This window comes from Hyperolius riggenbachi, chromosome 6 (genome assembly GCF_040937935.1).
Source record: "Hyperolius riggenbachi isolate aHypRig1 chromosome 6, aHypRig1.pri, whole genome shotgun sequence".
Classification (NCBI taxonomy): domain Eukaryota; kingdom Metazoa; phylum Chordata; class Amphibia; order Anura; family Hyperoliidae; genus Hyperolius; species Hyperolius riggenbachi.
Genome location: NC_090651.1, coordinates 219,500,846 through 219,526,539, shown reverse-complemented (window position 1 = coordinate 219,526,539; position 25,694 = coordinate 219,500,846). Strand labels below are relative to the sequence as shown.

Sequence of the window (25,694 nt, the reverse complement as noted above, 5' to 3'; positions counted from 1 at the left end):
ATTTAAACGCAAGTCACTAATAACTGGAAATGGGGCCTAAAAGTAGCAAGAAACAATATCAATAATAAATGGTCTCAAGTCGGAATTTACTTTACATGATTTATTCCACTGCAAAGGCTCAGAATAATCTCCAGCGAGGTGATCTCACAGCAGTCACGCATACTGAAAACCGTACAGAGCATATACCATAAACAGAAGTACTGACACCCATAAGAGAGCTCACTTACAGTACACACTGAGGTTCTCCAAGGCGGGAGAGCACGAATTTGGGACTTTGCAAACTTGGTTTGGATTTATTCAAAATAAAAAGGTATTGAAACATTCTCTCTGTGGGTACATACTGTATGCTCAACTGCAACTATTACAATAATTTACTAACTTTTCAGCTATTTTCACCATGGTCCGATATGATCCAGATGTAATGTTTTCCACTTAACAGATAATACCAGTACGATATAAAATCTACTCCAGTTATAACCAGGATGTCCAGAGTCAAGTGTTGATTGCACACTTATCTTTTATCTAGTGTGCACACTTGTCTCTGAGCAGGGTAAAACGGATCAGAATCTCAGACATTAGATTCACGACAGAACTGATCATTCCATATGAAGCCAATAACTGACATGAATCACACTCCACCACCATACAAATCTGATTCACCTGGATAGGCGAGTGTTACCATTACAAAGAATATTCCAATGTTGAAAAAAAATGTATTCCAAGGATGTGAGGATTTTTCCTCCCTGTGTATTAAATGCGTAATTGCAGTAAAGCCAGCATAGCTGTAGGGTTCTGAGGGGGGCAATACATTTTACGTTCTGCTTTGCGCAGCCTTATTAATCTATAAGATGGAGAGAGGAAAAGAGAATTCTGGTTATCTTTTACACCAAGACATAAACAAAATGTCATCTAGTTACAAAATGACCTGTGTAGTCATTGAATCTGTTATATACTGTGGATTTTTTGTACATATATGGAATACCCCTGGAAAATAACTCTGTATTGGGAAGACTATGGAGTCTGCTATTACTGGCATCTGAAAAAAAAAACTGCTTGTTTGGCTGGATGATAGGTGTTTGATTCGCCAATACATGTTGCTCACCTAGATTTGGTAGTCTCTCGCTTTCTTATTAGTTTCAATATTTGCCCAATGTTCTAATAATGTCCAAGGTGGGGCATGGAAGAAAGAGTGCACATCCCTCTATTTAGAGCCAGATACAGAATATGTGTCATTGCTTTCCACCTAAAAATTGCCTTATGGCTTAGGAAGAGGAAGATCAGGGGACCACCACAGGAAATACATAGGCAGACATGGTTATTATCAGGATTATTTAAGATGCTTTCATGTATGAAGGGCTATGTAGGCAAAAGCCTTGTAGAATTTTGGCCATAGAGCACCTCGGATTCCTATTCATGCCATTAGTAGCAAATGTCATATTTAAATTAAAAAAGTAATGTAAACAATGTCAATTGTGAAATTGCCCACCCTGTTCCAAAAATAATATCTCTTTGGCTGGAGCCCTTGACAAAAGGTTATCCAGTAAGGAGGTGAAGGCCATTCTCTATAAAATTAGAATTAAAATTCTTATGAGGCCCCATGTGGCAACTGCTCACCTGTACTGCTCCTGTGAGGTCTTGCAATATCAGGGCATCACTTTGGTCTCTACATGAACCTAACCAAATACTTAGCTGAAACATCTCTGCCACATCGCTCTGCGCTAAAATCCATTTGTCTTCTCCATTTAGTCTGCGCCACTAAAGATACAGCCAACCCAAATAATAAGAGTAATTACTAGGAATTTAATTTACCAGCTGACTTTCATCTGAAAATTATTCTAAAGAAGAATGTGCTTAGGGAATTTAGGATGAAACAGAATGAAATCTCCCAACAATTCTTTTGATGTTTTAGTAATTCTGTGTCACGCAGATAAAAAGGAGGAGAAGGACACAAAAAAATCAAGCAGGGATTTATGAGAAGCATAGACTTACTTGTTGTAATATTGTTTAAAATCCATGTGCTGTGGAAGATGGGGAAAGATTTGGCATGTGGAGAGCCAGGCATTGTTAGGAAGGCGATGTTCAGCTCTCAGAGTGGCCAATATGGTCCCGTTAGAATTTCACGACTTTAGCAAAGGTCATCAGATTTTTATTCACAAGAGAATCTCTTAAGAAGCAGGAGATCTTTAGAAGTTATTGGATGGAGAGCTTTTATATTAAAATAGGAGAAAAAGCAAGCAAAGTTACAAAACTATGATTTTCTCTTCTTTGAAGAGGGGGTTTTGAAACAGAGACCCTGAAGGCAGTTTGCTGGCAGCTTAGGGATGGCAGCTCTCAGCACGAGATTTTATTCAGCAAATAAAAAGAAAAACCATTAGGTCTCAATGAACTATAAACTCAAACACCCACCTTAGTCTTTAAACTCTGCACAGACTTCTGGGAACTGTTGAACATGCAAAACGTTATCTAACCACATTTATACCTGAACAGCCTATAAACAGGCCATTTCGGTTCATGCAAGTGTTCATGAGTTTATTTACAGTGAGGGGAACACAATAGCATTACACTCAGTTGCTTTCAGGCTAGGTTCACTGTGGTCAGTTACATAACTAATGCGTTATAATGACTGTGAACTGTAATGGAGACTGGTCATAGACTAATACAAAGCCTGTATGCAGCGAGTTAGAATACTGCGATCTGTTACTGTGAACAGGCCCATAGAATTTTATGGGCAGTGAGTTGTCATGCAGAATTTTTCTGCAACACAAATGACCACTGTGGTCAGGGGCAGGGCCTTAAAGTTAAATTGAAGAGTTTCTTTTAGAGAGCTATTTATATTTATGGAACCTGTCTATAAAGATGATGATCAGCTGACCCGAAAAAAATGTGTTATCTCAGCAGAAATAACACTTTTTCCGGCAATCACTTTTGATAATCAACACCAATTTTGTAAAAGATAGCCAGTCATCTGTGATCTTTTATGTGGTGACTGCTATATAAAAGTCCTGTTAGCAAATCATACCAACTCCAGTCCTTACTTGACCCCCTTCAATCTGGATTCCGCATACACCATTCCGATTAAACTGTCCTTACTAAAGTTGCTAATGACCGACTGGTAGCTAGACCCAAAGGCCAGTTCTCCATTCTAATACTCCTCGACCTTTCCTCTGCCTTTGACAGGATTGATCATGCTCTGCTTCTCCAGACGCTGTTATCTTTAGGAATCAAGTGCCTAGCCCTTTCCTGGATTTCCTTCCGTCTGTCTGGATGCGCTTACACGGTCTCCTTCTCTAACACCGATTCCTCCACACTCCCACTGTCTGTTGGTGTACCTCAAGGCTTGGCTCTTGGGCCACTTCTTTTCTCAATCTACACTCATGGTCTGGGACAACTAATTCACTCTTTTGGCATCCAGTATCACCTCTATGTGGATGACAACTAAATATATCTCTCTGCCCCTGACCTGTTCTCACTACTATCAAGAGTCCCCGACTGTCTACGTGCCTTTCTGCATTCATGTCCTTTCATTCCCTCAAACTCAACATGAGTAAAACAGAAATTGTGATTTTTCTACCATCGCTATCTATGCCCCCACCAATTGCAACTATAATTGTAGACAACACCCCAATAACCTCGACCTCTAAGGCCCGCTGCTTGGGGGTTATACTTGACTCAGAGCTCTCCTTTAAACCTCACATTGCCTTATTAACTACTGCCTACTGCTATTTCCAGCTCAAAAATATATTCTGTATTCATCCCTTCCTTACACAAGAGGCCACCAAAATGCTTGTACACGCTTTAATCATCTCCTGCCTATACTACTGCAATACCCTGCTCTGTGGTCTACCAAAGAACAGGCTGGCATCTCTCCAATCCCTTCTAAACACAGCTGTCCGCTTCATTCACTTCTCCACCTGCTCCTCTGATGCAGCCCCACTGTGCCGTTCCCTCCACTGGCTGCCCATTACCCAGAGGATCCAGTTCAAACTCCTGACTCTAATGTACAAAGCCCTTTACGAGTTATTTCCTCCATACATCTTTTCACTAATCTCTAAATACTGTCCTTCCGCAACCTTCACTCCTCCCAAGAAATTCTCCAGGACTCTAAGCTGATCACCTCCTCTCAGGCTCACATCCAGGCCTTCACACAAGCATTATCCCTCATCTGGAACTTTTCCACAGCCTGTACGTCATGCTCCAAAACCTGGACATCTTCAAACGCACTCTTAAAACACACCTGTTCAGAAAAGCTTATAACATTATATAGCTCCTATTTACATATCTTTTCAAAATGTAATCAGAGGCAAAGGCTCACTGCCTCATCCATCCATCCTTCCCCCCATGTCTCCTTATCTAGTGTGTTCTCCACTACCCTTTAGATTATAAGTTCGCAAGGGCAGGGTCATCCTCCTAATGTTTACTGTTTTTGTTGCAATACTTGTGCTGCTTGAGACTCTGCTGTACATTTTTTGGTTATACCTATGTTCCCCCTGTCGACTTATTGTGGTTTGTAAAGTGCTATGGAATACACACACACACACACATATATAGTAGGATGCAAAAGTTTGGGCAACCTTGTTCATCGGCATGATTTACCTCTATAAATCATTGGTTGTTATGATAAAAATGGCAGTTAAATATATCATATAGGAGACACACACACAGTGATATTTGAGTTAAAATAAGTTTATTGGACTTACAGAAAGTGTGCAATAAATTTGGGCACCACAAAAGAGAAATGAATTCAATATTTAGTAGATCCTCCTTTTGCAGAAATTACAGCCTCTAATTGCTTCCTGTAGGTTCTAATGAGAGTCTGGATTCTGGTTGAAGGTATTTTGGACCATTCCTCTTTTACAAAATATCAATACTTCATTCAGGTTTGATGGCTTCAGTTTGCATACAGAGCAAACAGGTCCACTGATGACGCGATCAATATCTGCCTAAAGCTCATCAACGACCACCTTGATAGGCCGGACACTTACGCTAGGATACTACTTCTGGACTTCAGCTCGGCCTTTAACACCATCTGTCCACGTATTCTCCAACGGGTCCTAGCTGCACTTGGAGTCCACCCAAGTCTACAACTCTGGATCACAGACTTTCTTACCAACAGGTCCCAAGTCGTCAGACTGGGCGATATCCACTCTCAAGCTGCGACCACGAACATAGGAGCTCCCCAAGGCTGCGTACTGTCACCACTACTGTTCTCCCTCTACACAAACAACTGCAGGCCCGAGGCAGACTCTGTCAAGGTTATCAAGTTTGCTGATGATACCACCATCATAGGCCTTGTCATCAAGGATGATGTCCAGGAGTACCGTCAGCAGGTGGAGAGAATCTGCAATTGGAGCAAGGAGAACAGGCTGGTGCTCAATACCGCAAAGACCATGGAGCTATTAATCGACTTCAGGAAGGCTGCTCCCACCCCACCCCCAATTTACATTGACGGCACGGAGGTAACCAGAGTGCCCTGCGCCCGGCTTCTAGGCACTACCATCTCCAGTGACCTCAGCTGGAAGCCCAACATCACTGCCACCCAACGTAAAGCACAACAGAGACTCTTCTACCTCCGCCAGCTGAGAAAGTTCGGCATGACTCAAGAAATTCTAACAAACTTTTACTCCGCCACCATTGAGTCGATCCTCTGCTCTTCCATCTTGGTGTGGTATGCTGGCGCCACAGTCAATTATAGGAACAAACTACAGAGGGTCATCAGGTCAGCAGAGAGGATCATTGGGTGCCCCCTCCCCTCACTTGCCCTACTACACAGCAAAAGACTAAAAACCAGGGCACTGAGGATTGCAAATGACTCCTCACACCCTGGCCACCGCTACTTCAGCATCCTGCCCTTGGGACGGAGACTACGAGCCATCTCCACTATAACCACGAGACATAGGAACTCGTTCTGCCCCTCGGCAGTCAACCTCCTAAACTCCCTCCACGTTCTACCATCAAAGCAAACGTCGACAAGCGGCGAGGCCGGCGGCGCTATGGCTGAACAGCCGCCCAGCCCACAAGACTAACGGACTTTCGACATCGTAGGGACACACTGGGATTGAAATGTTTTTTACAATGTTGTATTAATCTGATTTTGCCTTCTATGCACTCTCTCTTTCTCTTTCCTCCTTCCTCTTTCTATGCACTCTTCCGGAGCCATTGTATTGTATTGTATTGTGCCAAAAACAATTCTGGGCATGTCCCCTCATGCTTGGCGAAATAAAAGGATTCTGATTCTGATTCTGAGCATGGACAGCTCTCTCTCAGAATCTGCTGATACTAAGTGGAATCCATGCGTCCCTCAACTTTGACAAGATTTCCAGTCCCTGCACTGGCCATACAGCCCCACTGCATGATGGAACCACCACCATATTTTACTTTAGGTAGCAGGTGTTTTTCTTGGAATGCTGTGTTATTTTTCCTTCATGCTTAACACCCCTTGTTATGTCCAAATAACTCAATTTTAGTTTTATCAGTCCTTAGCACCTTATTCCAAAATAAGGCTGGCTTGTCCAAATGTGCTTTAGCATACCTCAAACGGCTCTATTTGTGCTGTAGGCGGAGAAAAGGCTTCCTCTGCATACAGCATCTCCTTGTGTAAAGGGCGCCAAATGGATGAATGATGCACAGTGACTCCATGTGCAGCAAGATGATGTTGTAGGTCTTTTATGCTGGTCTGTGGGTTGACTGACTATTCTCACCATTCATCGCTTCTGTCTATCAGAGATTTTTCTTGGTCTGCCACTTCGAGCCTTCACTTGAACTGAGCTTGTGGTCATTCGTTTCCACAATATGTTCTTAACTGTGGAAACAGACAGCTGAAATCTCTGAGGCAGTTTTCAGTATCCTTCCCCTAAACCATGATGGTGAACAATTTTTGAGATTTGTTTTAAGACCCCCATGTTGCTACTCTACAAAGAAAATTAAAAGAGAAGGGAAACCTACAATTGACCCCCTTAAAAGAATACTATCGATTCACATATTTTTTTCAATTGACACAGGAATTGTTTGGCAAGTGCTGCATCTTGGGGCCAGATTATCCACGAGGCAACCAAGGCAGCTGTCTCAGGCATTGCGGGGCTATCTGGTGATAAGGGAACCCAAATCATTGCACTGCCTGGGGCCCTAGATAATCTGCCTCTGTTGCTCATGCATTCTCATGCAACATTGCCTAATGCTAGGTACACATGATTCAATTTTTTGTAAAGATTTACCTACCAGATTGATTTTTTTTCCAACATGTCCAATCTTAATTTCGATCGGTCTCCCGATCGATTTCCATAGAAGTGAAAAAAAATGGATTGTAAAATCGATCAAAATTAAGATCGGACATATTAGAAGAAATTGATCTGGCAGGTAAATCTAACAGAAAATTGTACTGTGTGTACCTAGCATAATGATTGTTTTGGATAACAATTTTAGCAACTATGTACATGAGAAAAGAAAACATTATATTATACACCATGTACGCACCACTATATAGAACAAATGAAAACTTGAGAGAGTAGGCAATGGGAACCATTTTCAAACTGATCTAATCTTGTAACAGCGCTGCTTGGACACATATTCTTTCACATTTAGGGCCATATGCAATTATTTTTTTCACCTGAGTTTTCTCCCAGTAGATAATTTTTCATCTTTGATCCATCTAGCCAGTTTGATAAAGCTTGCCCAGTGACGCTGGGGGATCCTTATACAAACTTTAGCTTCCCACTTCAGATAATCAGGAATGATAGCTTCAGTCAAAGGAAATCTAAAGTTTTTAATGAAGTGAAGTAGAATTGTATCTCTGCCACTTTGATAGTTGACATCCCTGCAAACAAACAGTGCAAGCAGTCAGGGAAACATTTTCATGGTTGTCCTCTTATATGAAATTTACCATTGAATGCCCTAACTAAAACTTGGGGTATTGTCTTCAAGTTATGTGCATACTGAGAGGCCCGCCTTCCTACACATTGCGTCTATCTGCAGCACAGACAATATGTGACTGTACCCAGACACATCACAAAGAGATCTCACATGCCTGTGGCTGCCTATTAACAGTCCCAGACGTGATACATTTTCATATTGTTGCTCTTTTCATGAATAATACTTCAAGCAAACAAGACTGCCTTTCATGAGACCAGAGCACAACAATAGACCAAAGGAGAGGCAGAGGAAGAACACAGGACAAACACTTTCATTGACAACAATCATCGGGGATGTTACATTTTGTCAGAATAGATTTACTGTTATATTCTGTGTTATAAACCACTTATACATCTGCACCTCTAAACCTATAAACATGCATAGCTTAATTCCCCCCTAGCAAAAGTAAGACATACTTTAGTCCTAGCAAGAATAAGTCAAAAGTTTACCTGCAATGCGAGAAATGCAAATTCAGCAATTGTTGAACTCTAAGTATATTATTATTATTATTATTATTTATTGTATTTATAAAATGCCAACATATTATGCAGTGCTGGACAATAAATATATACAATGATACAAGGATGACAGACATAACAAGGTTATACAACATAGAACAAAGTTATACAAGGCAAACGGTACAAAACACATGATCATGTGATATGGGCAGGTTAGGTAGGCCCAGTAATACAAGCACAGGCTGTCATAGGAAAGGAGAACACAATCCTGTAGACCATAGGTTCTCAACGTGTGGTACGCGTACCCCAGGGGGTACTTCTGAGGGTTATAGGGGGTACTCAGGCTTGATTATACTTAACCAAAAATAACAAATTTAGAGTTTTAGAAAATGATAAATCTTATTTAAAGAGTAACTGTCAGGCTGCAGAAGCTAATTTAAACCTCTATTCTCCTGTGTTAAACAGTTTAGACAGAAGCCAAAAAGACATTACTAAAGATAAAAATCTCTCTTACATTTAATGTGTTCTTATAAGCAAAGCTAAGCTCCTAAGGAGGACGCAAGCCGCATTCCATACTGCAAAGCATTCTGGGGCCCTCCCCTCGGCTGCTAAGGAGAAGACGGGATCAAGTTTCAGCAGCTTCTAACTCAGTCCAGCCACAGCACAGATAAATCTCCGGGGCAGAGTACACTGCAGGAGTCAGCTATTGTTCCTAGCCACATGGCTCATTAATATTCACTGCACACTGTGTTATTCTGTACCAGCTGTTCTGTGATCAGAAGCAGGCAGGACATGACGACACATTTGGCTTCACAAACATGGAACCTGCCATGGGCTGTCAGGAGCATCATTCTCTGCATATACTATATAAATATTCTGTGAAATCCAAACGTGGACAGTGAAATGCATATGTAATGTAAGTACAGCCAATCTTTAGCTACTGATATATGTGTTTATTTTCTCTGAGACCTTATACCTAACAGCTCCTCTTTAAACACCACCAAATTAGTATTTTAGCTAATTAAAAGCAATAGCAAATGCTTGGAAATGGTTTAGAACCAATTATAATGTACTACGATTCAATATATATTTGTCAAGGGGTACGTGTGATAATGTTTACTATGCTAGGGGGTACTTGGTGAGTACAGGGTTTTAAAAGGGGTACATACCAATAAAATGTTGAGAAACACTGCTGTAGACTACACTAGGGAAGGGAGGACCCTGCAAGAGGCTTACAATCTAAGGTTGTATGACACATAAACCTTAGATTGTAAGGTGTGTGATTGTCTTTGTTAGGTTGATCCTCTGGCTAACATAATGTAACCAGTATTCACATATTAAAGTATACATGAGGCAAATAATTAAAAAAAAAAAATCAGATTTACTTACCTGGGGCTTTCTCCATTTACTAAAAGCCTATGTGTCCCTTACAGCAACACCGCTGTCAGTCTCCCTGGGTACCCTCCACAGCAGCCGCCAACCTATCCAGCTGGAGGCTTCTGCGTATGCGCGTTGCCGCACCACTCATGCTCCCATCGCAGGAGGCGTTATGCGGCGGACCCAGGGAGACTGACAGAGTGGAGCTGTAGCGAGGGACACAGGCTTCTAGGGCTGAAGGAAGCCCCAGGTAAGTAAATCTGATATTTTTATTATTTGGCTTATGTATCCTTTAAAGGGACACCTAAAGTGAGAGGGATATGGCAGCTGCCATATTTATTTCCTTTTAAACAATGCAAATTGCCTTGCAGTCCTGTTGATCCTTTGCCTCTAATACTTTTGGCCATAGACCCTGAACAAGCATGCAGATCAACTGTTTGACTGGATTTGCCACATGCATGTTTCAGGTGTGTGTGTTCAGACAGTACTGATTAGTGATGGCCATGTCTAGGAGAACTTAATGGAGAAGCATGTGATTTCTTTGATCATCTGATTTGCTGTAATCATGACTAGCAAATCAGACTTACATATCCATCACCTGACCAAACTGATCACAGGCTTCTCCATGAGTTCTTCTAGACAAGACTATCACTACTAATGATACATGAAATATCAGCAGGATGCCAGGCAACAGGAATTGTTCAAAAGAAAATAAATAAAGCATATCCCTTATCCCTCTTCTTTCAGGTGTCATTTAACCACTTAACGACCGCCTAACGCCGATAGGCGTCGGCGGGTCGTTAGTGGTATAGCATGGAAACGGCCGCTCACATGCCAGTTCACGGAGGGTGTCTCCGTGAGCAGTGTGCGAGCCACCGATCGCGGCTCGCACACGTAATGTAAACACGCGTGGAAGAAATCCCCGTTGTTTACATCATACGGCGCTGCTGCACAGCAGCGCCGTAAGGCAGATCGGCAATCCCCGGCCTCCGATTGGCCGGGGATCACCGGCATATGATAGGCTGAAGCCTATCCTACAATGAGCAGGACGGATATCCGTCCTGCGCAATACATGGAGGAAGAGGTAGGGATGGAGAGGGAGGGAGCGCAGAAAACGCTGCGGAGGGGGGCTTTGAAGAGCCCCCCCCCCCGCAAAGCGCAGCAAGCCAGCGGCGATCAGACCCCCCCAGCAGGACATCCCCCTAGTGGGAAAAAAAGGGGGGGGGGGAGTCTGCTCGCCCTGGCTATTTCCTGATCAGTGCTGCGGGCTGGAGAGTCCACGCAGCACTGATCAAAAGAAAATCCCCTGGTTTATTGGAGTGGCTCACAGCTGCCGAAGGATAAGCCTGCTTGCGATATAACTAGAGTATGAAATACCACTATTGAATTTATTAGAGCTTAGGCCCATTTTTCAGTGGAGCTTTATATATCATTGAACAATTCCCATCGGATTGAAGTGTCTGCACCAAAGTTCAGTGCCAATTTGGTGGGAGACAATTATCCAACCAGTAGGTCTGATGGAAATGGGAGGAAAAAATGGAACACCTAGATAACAACCACACAAATGCAGAGAGAACATGTAAATAGGGATGGTCAATGAGATGCAAATAATTTCAAGTTGTTAAAGCAAATTTTAAATGCAAAATTATGCAGCTTGAAAATGAAACCCTGCATCAGGGTAGGAACACACTAGGCAGAATTACATATGCATTTCCCATAGCACATAGTCCAAAACGCGTCCAAAACGCATATGCGATTCTGCCTAGTGTGTTCCTACCCTCAACTCCAAATTATTTGCATCTCATTGATCATCGCTACATGTAAACTACAAACAGACTTTCCTGACCAGGATAAGAACCTAGGACACTAGTGCTGCTAGCAGAAATCGCTAAATATCTGGCTATGTGACACCTTTTTTTTTATATAATTAGTAACATAAAAACATTACAAAATGATGGCTATTTTCCAGAGCTCAAGTTTTATAAATAGAGAAGTTTGTTGCTTGATGCAACTTGCCTAAAATCACAATAACACGGAAATGCACATAATGCATCCCAGTGCACAATCGCAGTGCAGCGGGAGCAACACGCAGTTTTCTGCAGTGGCACTGCTGCTTTTTAGCACATCAAGTGTGATTCCCTATTGCTGACAGTCAGCTGCTGCTCTCTTCTGGCCAAGAATGCAGATTCATTTGCGGAAAAACCCTGCATTTTTTTCATGGGCTCCAGTGTGACCCTTCCCTTACTGCTACTGTAAATGAAATAAAGCCCTGTGGAGACATTCGACTTTCAATGACTTAAAGATGGTGTGGGATGGTTTGTGCTGACAGTCTGATATACATGCAGGTATATGGCTGGATGGTGTAATGGTTAAGGGCTCTGCATCTGACACAGGAGACCTGGGTTCGAATCACGGCTCTGTCTGTTCAGTAAGCCAGCAGCTATTCAGTAGGAGACCTTAGGCAAGTCTCCCTAACACTGCTACTGCCTATAGGGCGCGTCCTTGTGGCTGCAGCTCTGGCGCTTTGAGTCCGCCAGGAGAAAAGCGCAATATAAATGTTCTATGTTTGTTTGTTGTTTATCTCCAATCTTCTGTTCCCAGCATTGTTCAGATGAGTAGCCATGTACCAATAGGACAGTACCTACAGCTCTGCTGATCAGGGTGGGCATGACTAGCACTGGCTGCAAGGCCTTAGTCTCTACAGTGCTTAAAGTTTAACTGTAACTTGTCATCAAAGTATATTTATCTTTAAGGCGGGGGCCTCCCCTTCACCATGGTGTGCCACAGCAAGCTCCCCAGCCTGACAATAAATGTTTTTCTATAAGGCTCTTGATAGCAAGGAGTTTCCGTGTTTAAAGTAAACTGAAAAAAGCTGAATATTTAAAAAAAGGAAAAAAACTAAACAAAACAAGATCTACTTACCTGGGGCTTCCTCCAGCCCCTGGCAGCCTGTCCCTCGCTGCAGCTCTGGTGTCCTGGGGTGCCTTCTGTTGCAGATGCTGACCATGTGATCGCTCTCACTGGCCTGGAACATTCTGTGCAGACGCAGAAAATGCCGCACTGGCGAGGTCGGCATCTGCAACAGAAGGAACTCCGGGACACTGGAGCTAGGCGAGGGACAGATCGGCTGCCAGGGGCTGGAGGAAGCCCCAGGTATGTAGACCTTGTTTTTATTTTCTTTGGATGTTTCCTTTAAGAAAATGTCAATATGATGTTGAAATATTGAATTGAATATTACAGTAATAGCATGCAAGATGGCTGCTTCTAGTACGAGCTGCTTTTCTGAGGTAAAAGGAAATAGTGTAATGGGTACAGCAGGTCTTGGCACATGTACTAAGCCTTTACATTTGCTGATTGGCTTTACCCTGCAAACCAGTTAAACAGCAGGTGCTGCTTGTTAACCCCTTCAGCCTACAGGCCATTTTACCTTAAAGGACCACTTTCGCGAAAAAACTAGGCAGTTTAAATGTGACAGAACTGACAGGTTTTGGGCCAGTCCATTTCCTCATGGGGGATTCTCAGGGTTTTCTTTGTTTTCAACAGCAGCTGTGGAGTGGATTAATATTACTTATTTTATTAAAAGTGCGTGGAGTTTTCAATCTAATTTTTTGCCACTAGATGGCAATAGAAACACAATCCCGATTTAGCAGGAATTTTATTTATTTTATTATTTTATTTTACCAGGAATTTTATTTATTTTTTTATTTTATTTTATTTTTTTACTTTAGCTTCATTTTGTTATTAGGAATGGACAGGGCCCCTGATCGGGGTCATGTCTATGCATTACAGGCACTGCAATTGGTTCCTTGCTTCTCTTCCCTAATAGCCGACACGGAAATTCAGCCAGGTACGAGCAGCAGTCATGTGCGCATACCCGCCACTTATACACGTCCAGTTAGACTTAATCAGTGTCTATCTGGACGACTATAGTCATCCAGATAGGATGAAGTGGTTAAAGAAACTCTGAAGTCTCCCTAAAATGAAGTTTTTAGTTTAAAAACCTCATTACCATTATTGTCCCACCTAAAACGCTGCAGAACCGCAGCTGAAAACCCCCTCGATCACCCCAAACTCACGGGGGTACACCGCAGGCAACTTCCACATAGAGGCAGCGCAGCTCTGCCTCTATGTGCGTCAATAAGCGCGGATCGCCGTCTCTCCCCCGCCCCTCTCAGTCTTCCTTCACTGAGAGGGGTGGGGGAGAGGCGAAGATACACGCTGATTGACGCGCATAGAGACGGCAGCAAAATCCACGGCCAAGAAAGTCGTGGATTTTGCCTGCAGTGTACCCCCGTGAGTTTGGGGTGATCAAGGGGGTTTTCAGCCATGGTTCTGAGGCGTTTTAAGAGAGACAATAATGTTAATGAGGTTTTTAAAATAAATAAAAACCTAATTTTAGGGAGATTTCAGAGTTTCTTTAAAGGGAAGGTTCAAGCAAAAAAAAAAAATGAGATTCACTTACCTGGGGCTTCTACCAGCCCCATGTAGCCATCCTGTGCCCTCGTAGTCACTCACTGCTGCTCCAGTTCCCCGCTGGCAGCTTTCTGACCTCGGAGGTCAGGGCCACATTGCATACATTTTTACGCATTCCAGCTAGTGCAGGAACAAAAATTTACGTGTTTCACCACTAACGCGTAAAAATGTATGTGTTAATGTTCCTGCACTAGCGGGAATGTGTAAAAATGTACGCAATTTGGCCCTGACCTCCGAGGTCAGAAAGCTGCCAGCGGGGGACTGGAGCAGCAGTGAGTGACTACGAGGGCACAGGATGGCTGCATGGGGCTGGTAGAAGCCCCAGGTAAGTGAATCTCATTTTTTTTTTTTGCTTGGACCTTCCCTTTAAGCAAGCATTGTCTTTCCTTGAGTTTTTTTTTTAAGTTGTTCTATTTGCTGATTTGAATGGTAGGTTTTTAAAATGACCCCGAGGTGAGAGCAATATTGAGGCTGTCATTTATTTCAGAGCCTCTGATCTGTATGCTGTTCTACGGCTAAAAGTATTAGCGAATTGTCAGCGTAAACTCTGCATGTATGCTGATGATGTCATCCTTACCCTCACGGATGCTAGTCATTCCCTATCCAATCTAGCAGATGTTCTACTCACTTTTGAAGACATATCTGGCCTTAGAATCAACAGCTCAAAATCCAATGCTCTTAACATTTCCCTACCAAAATCCGAATTAGAGGCCATCCAATCCTCTTTTGAATTCAAGTGGGAATCTTCCAATCTTCCAAGCTTAAGTACCTAGGGATCCTTACAAGTTCATATAGCACAATGTTCAAAGCCAATTACCCAAACCTGATTCAAGGCATTTCCAAAAATATGGAATGTTGAAAGTGTTATATAATTTCTTGGCTCGGCCGCATCGCTGCCATAAAAATGTCCATCTTACCTAAATTACTCTATGCTTTCCGGGTGCTGCCCATAAAGATCCTTACTTCTGTCCTCAAAAAGATAAAAGCTGCAATCTATTTTTGCTTTTTCTATTTTTGCTTTTATCTTTGGGTACTACCAGACCCAGAATACCTAGAGCCACGTTATTTCAAATAAAAATGGATGGAGGCCTGAGTGTTCCTGATATCACTGTGTACTTGTAATGATCTGCTCAGCTGGCTGCACAGGCAGACAGCTGTTTGACCATTCCTCTAGTCTGTGGGCTGCAGGTCTCTGGAAGAGAGACCTGTCTTTTCTTTTCAAGTTTCAGACCTGCTCTGCTGCTGAGGGATTTGCATACATTTGTTATGCAAATCGCCTAGCTGCCTCCTTTGAAGACTGGCAGTATAAAAGCCAGGTTCTCCCAGAATCCTTTGCTGGTCATCCTTCATGGTTTGTTACTGATGAACTCTCCTAGAGTATCAGCCCTGTTTGTTTGCTAAAGTTTATCTTAGAGTAATTCTTGTGACTGCACTAGGCAGCTTCTTTAGTGCAGTTAGATTGCTTTATCTGTTTTGTCTGTGTTGCCTCTTTGCTGCGATTGTCCTGTCGCCAGCGGTGGTCGACAGGAAATCGTTCTGTTTGTCTGGGGGTGCTAACCAGAGCAGCGGTTGCTACTGGTAGACCCTTCTGTTCTTCTGTTTGGATCGCACTAGCTGGAGCAGCGGTTGCTACTAGCTACCTCACCTATCTCTCTTGCAGTGGATCCTGCTAAACCTATTCTGTACTTGGTTCACACTCGCTCTGGCGGAAAGAGCAGTGGATCCTGCTAGCCTGGTTCTGTACTTGGTTCGCACTCGCTCTGGCGGAAAGAGCAGTGGATCCTGCTAGCCTGTTTCTGTACTTGGTTCGCACTCGATCTGGCGGAAAGAGCAGTGGATCTTGCTAGCTCTGTTTCAGTACTTGGTTCACACTCGCTCTGGCGGAAAGAGCAGTGAATCTTTCCTGTCCTGTCCCTGAACCCGGATCGCACGCGCTCTGGCGGAAGAGCGGTGGATCTTATCTGTCCTATTCCTGTTTTCCGTTCGTCTGTCTGTCTTGTCTAATACGAACGCTTGCTGTAGGTTCGGTAAGGTAACCGTTAAGCAAGCGCTCGCGTTCTCTATTTTCGTGTTTGTGTGTCATTGGTTAGTTAGGGTGGCGTGCTTGTCTCTGTTGCACTTAACGTGCGGAGACCGCGCCGTAAACGCGTTCGCTGTTGCGAATGAGTGCGGTGTTCGCGTTTAGCTAGCGTTTGTTGTTTTCCTTATCTCTCATTGTGGTTTGCGGTGCCTTTGCTCCTCTTGAGCTCTGTCTTGATTCGGTCTTGTGTCACTTCTGGCAATCGCCTCTCTCTTGCGATTGCGTTCCCGCTTTATTTCTGCTAATGTGTGTTCACCGTCGCTGGGTAGCGACTAGTTTGGTGGACACACATTTAGTCTGTCTCTGTGCTCTCTCTCTTGGAGGGCTATCATGCCCTACTTTGCCTTTATCTGTACAATTCCCATCTGGCATCTGTGGCCGTGCGGAGGCTGTGCTCGTCTGCACTCCACAGCTCCATCTGCCGGTGGGAATTGCCCTCTACAGGTGCATAGCACCTAACCTGGGTTCTACCTCAATTATACGCTTGTGGAGGATTTCCGCCGTGTCAGCGCGCATCTTGTGCACTGACCTCGGAAACAATTCCGCAATCGTTACAGTACTACAGGGCAGCACAAATCCCACAATTAGCCATGTGGCATGAGGTGTCACAACCCCCCCTACCCTGTGGTATTCGATTGAACAAACCCTCTGTACACCGAAAGCCCTCCACAACCTCCTGCACTCTCTGAGAGTTTGGGATTTGGTCAAGTTTAAGCGGGGCCTTGTCTCTCCCCATCTACCACTCACCTCTTTTCTTGGACTCCCAGACTTTCTGCCTGGTTTAACGGACTCTGTAGCTGTTCACTGGTGAAGACAAAAGGGACTTATTTAGTTGATGACCCTTCAGTCAAGTCCTTTGCCCTCCTCAGGGAAAAGAAGCAGCTGCCAAAGGAGGAATTCTTTCGATATCTGCAAATCTCCCACTTTATCTCTCATATTATTAGGAAAAAGGCTCACTTCTTGTGAGATCGAGCTTTGAAAATGTCTGTGCCTTTGATACAGGGTCTGCTGGCGTGATATCTCTGATATATAAATGCATTGTATCCCCTACAAACCTCCCCAAACCCTCATATGTGTTGAAGATGGAGCAAGACCTAAATCTGACCCTTGCGAGAGAAGATCTCAATTACATCTGGTCACTTACTCCACATGTTCAAAAAGTGCATCTATTGTTGAAACCCAATATAAAAGTACTCCTTCGATGGTATATGACCCCTGACCGGGTAGCAAAGTTTGACTCTAAAACCTAAAGGCCTATGTTTTAGAGGGTGTGGTCAAAAGGGTACATTTCCACATGTATGGTGGTCCTGCCCTAGAGCCCGAAGATTCTGGATCAGGGTATATCAGGTAATATACTCCACCACGAAGCTAAAATTCCCAAATTGCCAGAAGTCGCTCTGCTGGGCCTACACCCTCCAGACACAATGCAATTTCAATACAAACTAATAATGCACATTTTTCTTGTAGCCAAACGAGTGATTGCTGGTAATTGGAAATCCTCATCTCTCCCCATCGCTCAATTTAAATCCAACCTAAGTAAGGCACCATGTTTCGATAAAATAAAAGCCATCCTAGATGACACTCTACCTGCATTTGAAAAAGTTTGGCAGCCTTATTCTCTATATTATTCATATTGGTCCCCATGGTTACTCACTGAGGTCTGAGACAGTGATGCTCGTATACCCCCCAATCATAGACTACCGTACTGTGTCACAGGGTCATATGAATACTGATTTCTGTGGTGCGATGATGTGGCGGCAGGCTCCCCTGCCGCGCCACTTAGGTGTAATAGGGGCCTTAAACATTTTCTTATAACATTTTATGTTTTCATGGTTAAAAATTTATTTTTAAACCAATATTTAGCATTAAACAGATTAAAACAAATTTCAAAATACACCATACAGTTTATTTTAACCACTTCAGCACCACAGGGTTTTTTGCTTAAAAACCAGAGCAATTTTCACATTTCAGCGCTCCTCCCATTCATTCACCATTAACTTTATTGCTACTCATCAGATGTAAATGATCTATATCTTGTTTTTTTTGCCACAAATTATGCTTTGTGAGGGTGATATTTGCTTTTAGTAATTATGCTATTATCTGTGCATTTTAAAGGGAAAAATGAGAAAAAAAAAGAAAAAATACACTATTTCTCCATTTCCATGCGCTGTAGTTTTCAAATAAACAATGTTACCGGAGGTAAAACCCACACATTGTATTTGCAATTTGTCCTGGTTATCTCAACATTTAAATAATGTTCCTAGTACAATGTATGGCGATAATATATTAGTTTCTGGTTTGTGTTTTTTGTTTTCTCATTGTACTCCATCAGTAATTAAAAGCCCTTATCTTCATGATTAACAGTAATACACTCTCATGGCATACATATTTTAAAAGCTAAGTCCCTAGGGTAACTATGTATTCTCTTTTCAATGCTGTCACTTTTGTTTTTTTTTACAAGTATTTATTTAGGGGTATAGAGTACATGAAAATAACAGTTTTATTGCTTTTCATTCAGTTTTCCGGTAAAAAAAAAATCACATGACTTAGCCCTCAGTTGTCAAACAACACAAAATCTATTCTCTCACTTGTCACGGTTAAAATTATACCCTATATGCATAATCAGATAGCTTATTGGGCATACAGCACACTGTTTACCACAAGTACGTCTATCTACTCCCCTGAGCTTCAAGTAAAGTTTTGTGGGGAGTAGATAAGCGTAGCAAGGGAGGTGAAGTGGTTAATCAACTGGTAAGGACAACTCTGTATTGGAGAGATCTATGTCCCATTCATGAGGAGAATGTTTCCCCACTACACACACAGTAACAACAACCTACCTTTCCCCACTACAACAAGTAAAAAAAAAGCTATATTTTGAGTTCAAATAGCTCCAGAAAATAATTCCAGTGTGCGATTCAAATACTACTCCAACCAAAGAGATCAGTAGGACTGCCAGGCGACCGGTATTGTTTAAAGGAAATCATTGTGGCAGCCTCCATATATCTCTCGCTTCCAATTCCTTTTAAATTGCTGCCCAGTATTTTTTATGTCCCTGGCACCACCTTGGTTCATTTGAAAGTCAGAGGGAAGAAGTTATGGAAATCCCCCCTCAGTAGGGATAGAGGCAGCAATAAAATTCCAGATGATGTCCTAGCTACGTTCCAAACTACCTTACATAATTTTTGCTTACTGAAGTCAGTTTGACATGACCAGCATAACATCATGCAAGCTCTGTGACCTACCCGCAAGATCCTCTATAATATCGAGGGATGAACTCCAGGAGAATCTCTCCACAGCACTGTATCCCAGCTCAGTCAGAGATGCAGGCAGCGTCTCAAGTTCGTAAGCTCCCCTCTTCTTCCAGTACAGGAACATATTGATGGTAAATGCTGAAAATCTCCAACAAATGAAAAGGGAAAACAACTGCCTTATTGCAGCCCCAGTGGCCTGGGGTGGCCTTCTTGTTCCCTCTGTTGCCTGCTACCTATTGGTTTAAGTTTTAAAGCTTTGGTATAATAGGCATTTTAGCTGCATCATCCTCAGAGTTACACACAGAAGCCCGATCTTTACTTCCCAGGGAATAAAGCTCTGGTTATGAACAAATAATACATTCATTTTCTTACAGAAATGAAAGCTGGTAGAACACAGTATTTCTCTGAACTGACCAATGGACTGCGCACCACTCTAGACAAAGGGCCTTTCTTCATACTCCTACAGACCTTCTCTAAATTTTGTTTTTCATGGGCTGTGGAAGAAGTTCATACTAAAGAAGGATGACATTTAGCACTGACATAACTGCTTTTATTATAGTCTTTTTTGTAGATATACAATCTAGAAGGCATTAGGGCAGATGACCCACAAGAGATAGGAAAAAACAATTGCTAGCTTTTCTCCAGTTATGCAAATCTTATGAACATATATCCTGGTATCCAATGACTCTGGCTCAGAAGCTACTAGACAATTATTTTCCCATTTTGATACAATGGGGAAAGATTAAAACCAGTAAGTGTACTGTGGAGCGGGATTGGCTATGAAAGACTGTCTTTCCTTTGTGCATCCGCAAAACCAGAAAATGATCCAAAAGCCCTCCCATATACTTCCCAATTTGCTGAGATGAAAAAGAAAAACTGCTTTTAACAGCACTACCACACCTCTAATGACACCCCCACCACACCTCCTGTCTCACCCTTACCACACCTCCAGTCACCCTGCCCCCCTCCACACACACAAAAAACACCTCCAGTCACACTCCCACCACGCCTCCACTCATACACCCCATCACAACTCCAGTCAAACTCCCACCACACCTCTAGTGACACTGCCACCACACCTCCAGTCCCACTCTCCAACCATAATTCCACCCCAGCACACCTGTAGTCACACTCCCACTACACCTCCAGTCACACCCCCACCAAACCTCCAGTCACACCCAAACCACACCTTCAGTCACATGTCCAGTCACTACACCTCTAGTCCCACCCCTAATAACCCTCCCACCACACCTTCATTCACAACCCCACACCTCCAGTCATAATTGCACTGCACCTTCAGAAAGCTCTTTAGGCAAATTTCTATTCACATTTCTTATTTTAAAAAGCTACTATTCAGGAAGCTACAGTCCAAATGGGGATCAGCTCATTTCAGCGCAGCGCTCTGCCAATGATTTGGGTGTCACCATAGGTCATAATGACAATTATGGCTATGGAAGCAGTGACTGTTTGGGTGCCAGCAATAGCAAGTGCCTAAATGACATGTGCTACAACTTGGAGAGGGAATAGTATTTCACACCACCCAGTAGTTTCAGCGGGAGCAGGAGCCATCTTTCTACCTGGCCTCCCCATGCTGATCTTGGTTCTAAACCCTCTCAAAAGCACTCATTGAGTGTGACAACGAATAGATGGCGCTAACAAATGATCCTACTAATGGCCATGATGCTAATTTTCCTGGTGACAACTGTTTTCTTACCTTGCAGTACCCTCCTCCACTGTCTCCTGCAATGCCTGGCTGTTGCTCCCCTTCCCCAGTAGCACCCTTCTCTGTTGCTTCCTGTAGTATTTTCCTTTGATTCCTCCTGTAGTGGAGCTGGAGTAGTTTAGAGGATGGTTGTAAAGTGTGAGACAACAAAACACTATCTTAGTAGACAAATTAATTCATTCACATTTGTACATTGAACCTAAAACAGGGACAGATGAGTAAGAAAGTGGGACAGAAAGTAACACACCATAAGAACACAGACCGCAATAAAACATTTATTTTTTCAGGCAATATGTTAAATTATTTGTGTAGGTTCTAAGGCTGTCTATGTCTTTGGAGAAAATGTTGTGCTCACTTCTTATGCGTCTAACAATACATAAAAGTTCTGCCTTCTTTAAACAGAAACAGGTGCTCAGCAAGAGGCTACCCACATAATTATGACTTCAGGTCCGTGAGTAAATATACAAATCTTTCCTTCATCTCCCCAGAACTGCTAGGCATGCTCCCAGAAATGTACAATTTCTCTGGTTCACACTACCAGCGCATTTTAAGCGCTAATGATTTGAAAAGCTCTTGCTAATGCAATGTTATGGGGGATTTTTTTAAATCACATTGATCAGGTGAGAACACACACATAGAATTACATTAGCAAGAGATTTTAAAATCACAAACGCTTAGAAAAAGCTTTTGCAGTGTGAACCAGCCACTGCACACTCAGACAAATATGAAGAGGACAGATGATGACCACCACCAATGCATCCACTGGGAAAAGAAAGAAACCTCTAAGGTAGACCACATATTATAATTGAGAATGCAATTTTGTGGGTTTTTATTCTGACTTCCTCTGCATTTCGGGCATTTTATCACACCCTGCTGGTCTCTGTAACGATTGTGGAATTATTCCCGTGGTCAGCGTACAGGATGCGCGCTGACACTGTGGAAATCCTCCACAAGCGTATAATCTGAGAGAACCCAGCAATGGTGCTATGCACCTGTAGAGGGGAATTCCTGCCGGCAGATGGAGCTGTGGAGTGCAGAGGAACAGATCCTCTGCCCAGCCACAGATGCCAGATAGGAATTGTACGAGGGGAAGCAATGCAGGGCAAGATAGCCCTTAAAGAGAGAGAGCACAGAGAGAGGGTGTATGTGCGTCCACCAATCTAGTCGCCAGAGCGACGATGAACACACAACCGTGAAGACCAGGTGGGAAAGCATTCGCAAGAGATGGCGATTGCTAACAGCAACACAAGACTGAATAAGCACAGAGAAGGAATGTATGTATGTCCACGAATACACAACAGTGGAAACCAAGTGAGAACGCAATCGCAAGAGAAATGCGATTGCAAATGAGAATGAGCACAGGGACAGAATGTATGTGTGTGCACCAATCTAGTCGCCAACCAGCGACGGCGAACACACAACAGCCGAAACAAAGTAGGAACGCAATCGCAAGAGTGGCGATTGCCAATAATGACACAAGAGAGAGCAAAGGTTAAACACAGGAGCAGAGAGAAAGACACAGCCAGGGGTCTAGTCCTGGAAAAAGAAGTGAGTGGACTCACGCTAAAAACCTCTGCGCCGCGCGTAGTGCGGCACGCCCAAAAATGGGCGTGGTTAAGCATAGCGTGGGCATGGTCATGGGTGGGGCCAAATATACATGGCCTTAGCAGTGGTATAAAAGGTCTGCCAGGGGAAGTTTGAGCTCTGTCGTAGAGTATCCCCAAAAAGTAGATGTAATCTGGCAGCATTTCACCAAAAATACACAATCTGGCAGAGGTTCCTCCAAAATACAGATAATATGGCAGTGGTTCCCCCAAATTAGACAATCTGGCAGCAGCAGTTCCCCCAACATACACATAATCTGGAAGCAGTTCCCCCAAATACGTGAAACCTGGCAGTGGATCACCCAAAATACATGTATCACCTAAAATACATGTAATCTGGCAGTAGTGGTCCCCAACATACACAATCTGGCAGCGGTTCCCCAAAATACACGTAATCTGGCATCAGCGGTTCCCCAAAAATACAGATCTGACAGCAGTTCTCCCAAAATAGGTACCCCCAGTATAGCTAGCCAGGTCTATATGTGTCCCCAGTATAAGTAGCCATGTGTATAGTTGTCCCCAGAATAGGTGGCCAGATGTAGAGATGTCACCAGAATAGGTAGCCAGGTGTATAGATGTCCTTAGAATAGGTGGTCAGGTGTAAAGATATTCCCAGAATAGGTGGCCAAGTGTATAGATGTCCCCAGAATAGGTAGCCAGGTCTATAGGTGTCCCCAGTGGTTAAGCATAGCGTGGGCGTGGTCATGGGTGGGGCCAAATATACATGGCCTTAGCAGTGGTATAAAAGGTCTGCCAGGGGAAGTTTGAGCTCTGTCATAGAGTATCCCCAAAAAGTAGATGTAATCTGGCAGCATTTCACCAAAAATACACAATCTGGCAGAGGTTCCTCCAAAATACAGATAATATGGCAGTGGTTCCCCCAAAATAGACAATCTGGCAGCAGCAGTTTCCCCAACATACACATAATCTGGAAGCAGTTCCCCCAAATACGTGAAACCTGGTAGTGGATCACCCAAAATACATGTAACACCCAAAATACATGTAATCTGGCAGTAGTGGTCCCCAACATACACAATCTGGCAGCGGTTCCCCAAAAATACAGATCTGACAGCAGTTCTCCCAAAATAGGTACCCCCAGTATAGCTAGCCAGGTCTATATGTGTCCCCAGTATAAGTAGCCATGTGTATAGTTGTCCCCAGAATAGGTGGCCAGATGTAGAGATGTCACCAGAATAGGTAGCCAGGTGTATAGATGTCCTTAGAATAGGTGGTCAGGTGTAAAGATATTCCCAGAATAGGTGGCCAAGTGTATAGATGTCCCCAGAATAGGTAGCCAGGTCTATAGGTGTCCCCAGTGGTTAAGCATAGCGTGGGCGTGGTCATGGGTGGGGCTAAATATACATGTCCTTAGCAGTGGTATAAAAGGTCTGCCAGGGGAAGTTTGAGCTCTGTCATAGAGTATCCCCAAAAAGTAGATGTAATCTGGCAGCATTTCACCAAAAATACACAATCTGGCAGAGGTTCCTCCAAAATACAGATAATATGGCAGTGGTTCCCCCAAAATAGACAATCTGGCAGCAGCAGTTCCCCCAACATACACATAATCTGGAAGCAGTTCCCCCAACATACACATAATCTGGAAGCAGTTCCCCCAAATACGTGAAGCCTGGTAGTGGATCACCCAAAATACATGTAACAACTAAAATACATGTAATCTGGCAGTAGTGGTCCCCAACATACACAATCTGGCAGCGGTTCCCCAAAATACACGTAATCTGGCATCAGCGGTTCCCCAAAAATACAGATCTGACAGCAGTTCTCCCAAAATAGGTACCCCCAGTATAGCTAGCCAGGTCTATATGTGTCCCCAGTATAAGTAGCCATGTGTATAGTTGTCCCCAGAATAGGTGGCCAGATGTAGAGATGTCACCAGAATAGGTAGCCAGGTGTATAGATGTCCTTAGAATAGGTGGTCAGGTGTAAAGATATTCCCAGAATAGGTGGCCAAGTGTATAGATGTCCCCAGAATAGGTAGCCAGGTCTATAGGTGTCCCCAGTATAGCCAGGTGTCCCCAGTATATCTAACCAGGTGTTCAGGTGTTCCCAGTATAGCCAGGTGTATAGGTGCCCCTAGTATAGCCAGGTGTATAGGTGTCCCCAGTATAGACAGGTGTGTAGGTGTCCGCAGTGTATGTAGCCAGGTGTATAGGTGTCCCCAGTATATGTAGCTAGGTGTATATGTGCCCAGTATATGTAGCCAGGGGTATATGTGCCCACTATATGTAGCCAGGTGTATAGTGGCCCCCAGTATATGTAGCCAGGTGTTTAGTGGCCCCCAGTATATGTAGCCAGGTGTTTAGTGGCCCCCAGTATATGTAGCCAGGTGTTTAGTGGCCCCCAGTATATGTAGCCAGGTGTTTAGTGGCCCCCAGTATATGTAGCCAGGTGTATAGTGGCCCCCAGTATATGTAGCCAGGTGTTTAGTGGCCCCCAGTATATGTAGCCAGGTGTTTAGTGGCCCCCAGTATATGTAGCCAGGTGTTTAGTGGCCCCCAGTATATGTAGCCAGGTGTATATTGGCCCCCAGTATATGTAGCCAGGTGTTTAGTGGCCCCCAGTATATGTAGCCAGGTGTATAGTGGCCCCCAGTATATGTAGCCAGGTATATAGTGGCCCCCAGTATATGTAGCCAGGTATATAGTGGCCCCCAGTATATGTAGCCAGTTGCCCCCCCCCTCCCCTAGAGGGGAGCAGCGCTGCAGAGAGGAGCATTGTGCGCAGCGTGGGGAAGGGCGGACGTTTCCCCCCCCCCTCCCTCACCTTGGGGCTCCTCTCCCTGACTCTCCCCTCCATAAAGATGCG

General features: G+C 43.6%; 1 protein-coding gene across 4 annotated transcripts in view; it reads right to left on the bottom strand.

Moving 5' to 3' along the window:
• PLEKHG5 (pleckstrin homology and RhoGEF domain containing G5) overlaps window positions 1-25,694 on the bottom strand; it is a 533,554-nt gene that overhangs the window by 483,831 nt on the left and 24,029 nt on the right. For 2 of the 4 annotated variants that reach the window (XM_068240431.1, XM_068240432.1), the window contains exon 2: window positions 21,259-21,375. The exons of 1 other annotated variant lie outside the window; for it this stretch is intronic. In XM_068240431.1, coding sequence (XP_068096532.1) covers window positions 21,259-21,375 — 117 coding nt within the window. Of the gene's footprint in view, window positions 1-19,535; window positions 19,684-21,258; window positions 21,376-25,694 lie in introns of those variants that run through there. One more of the 4 variants, XM_068240433.1, reaches the window with a different exon arrangement.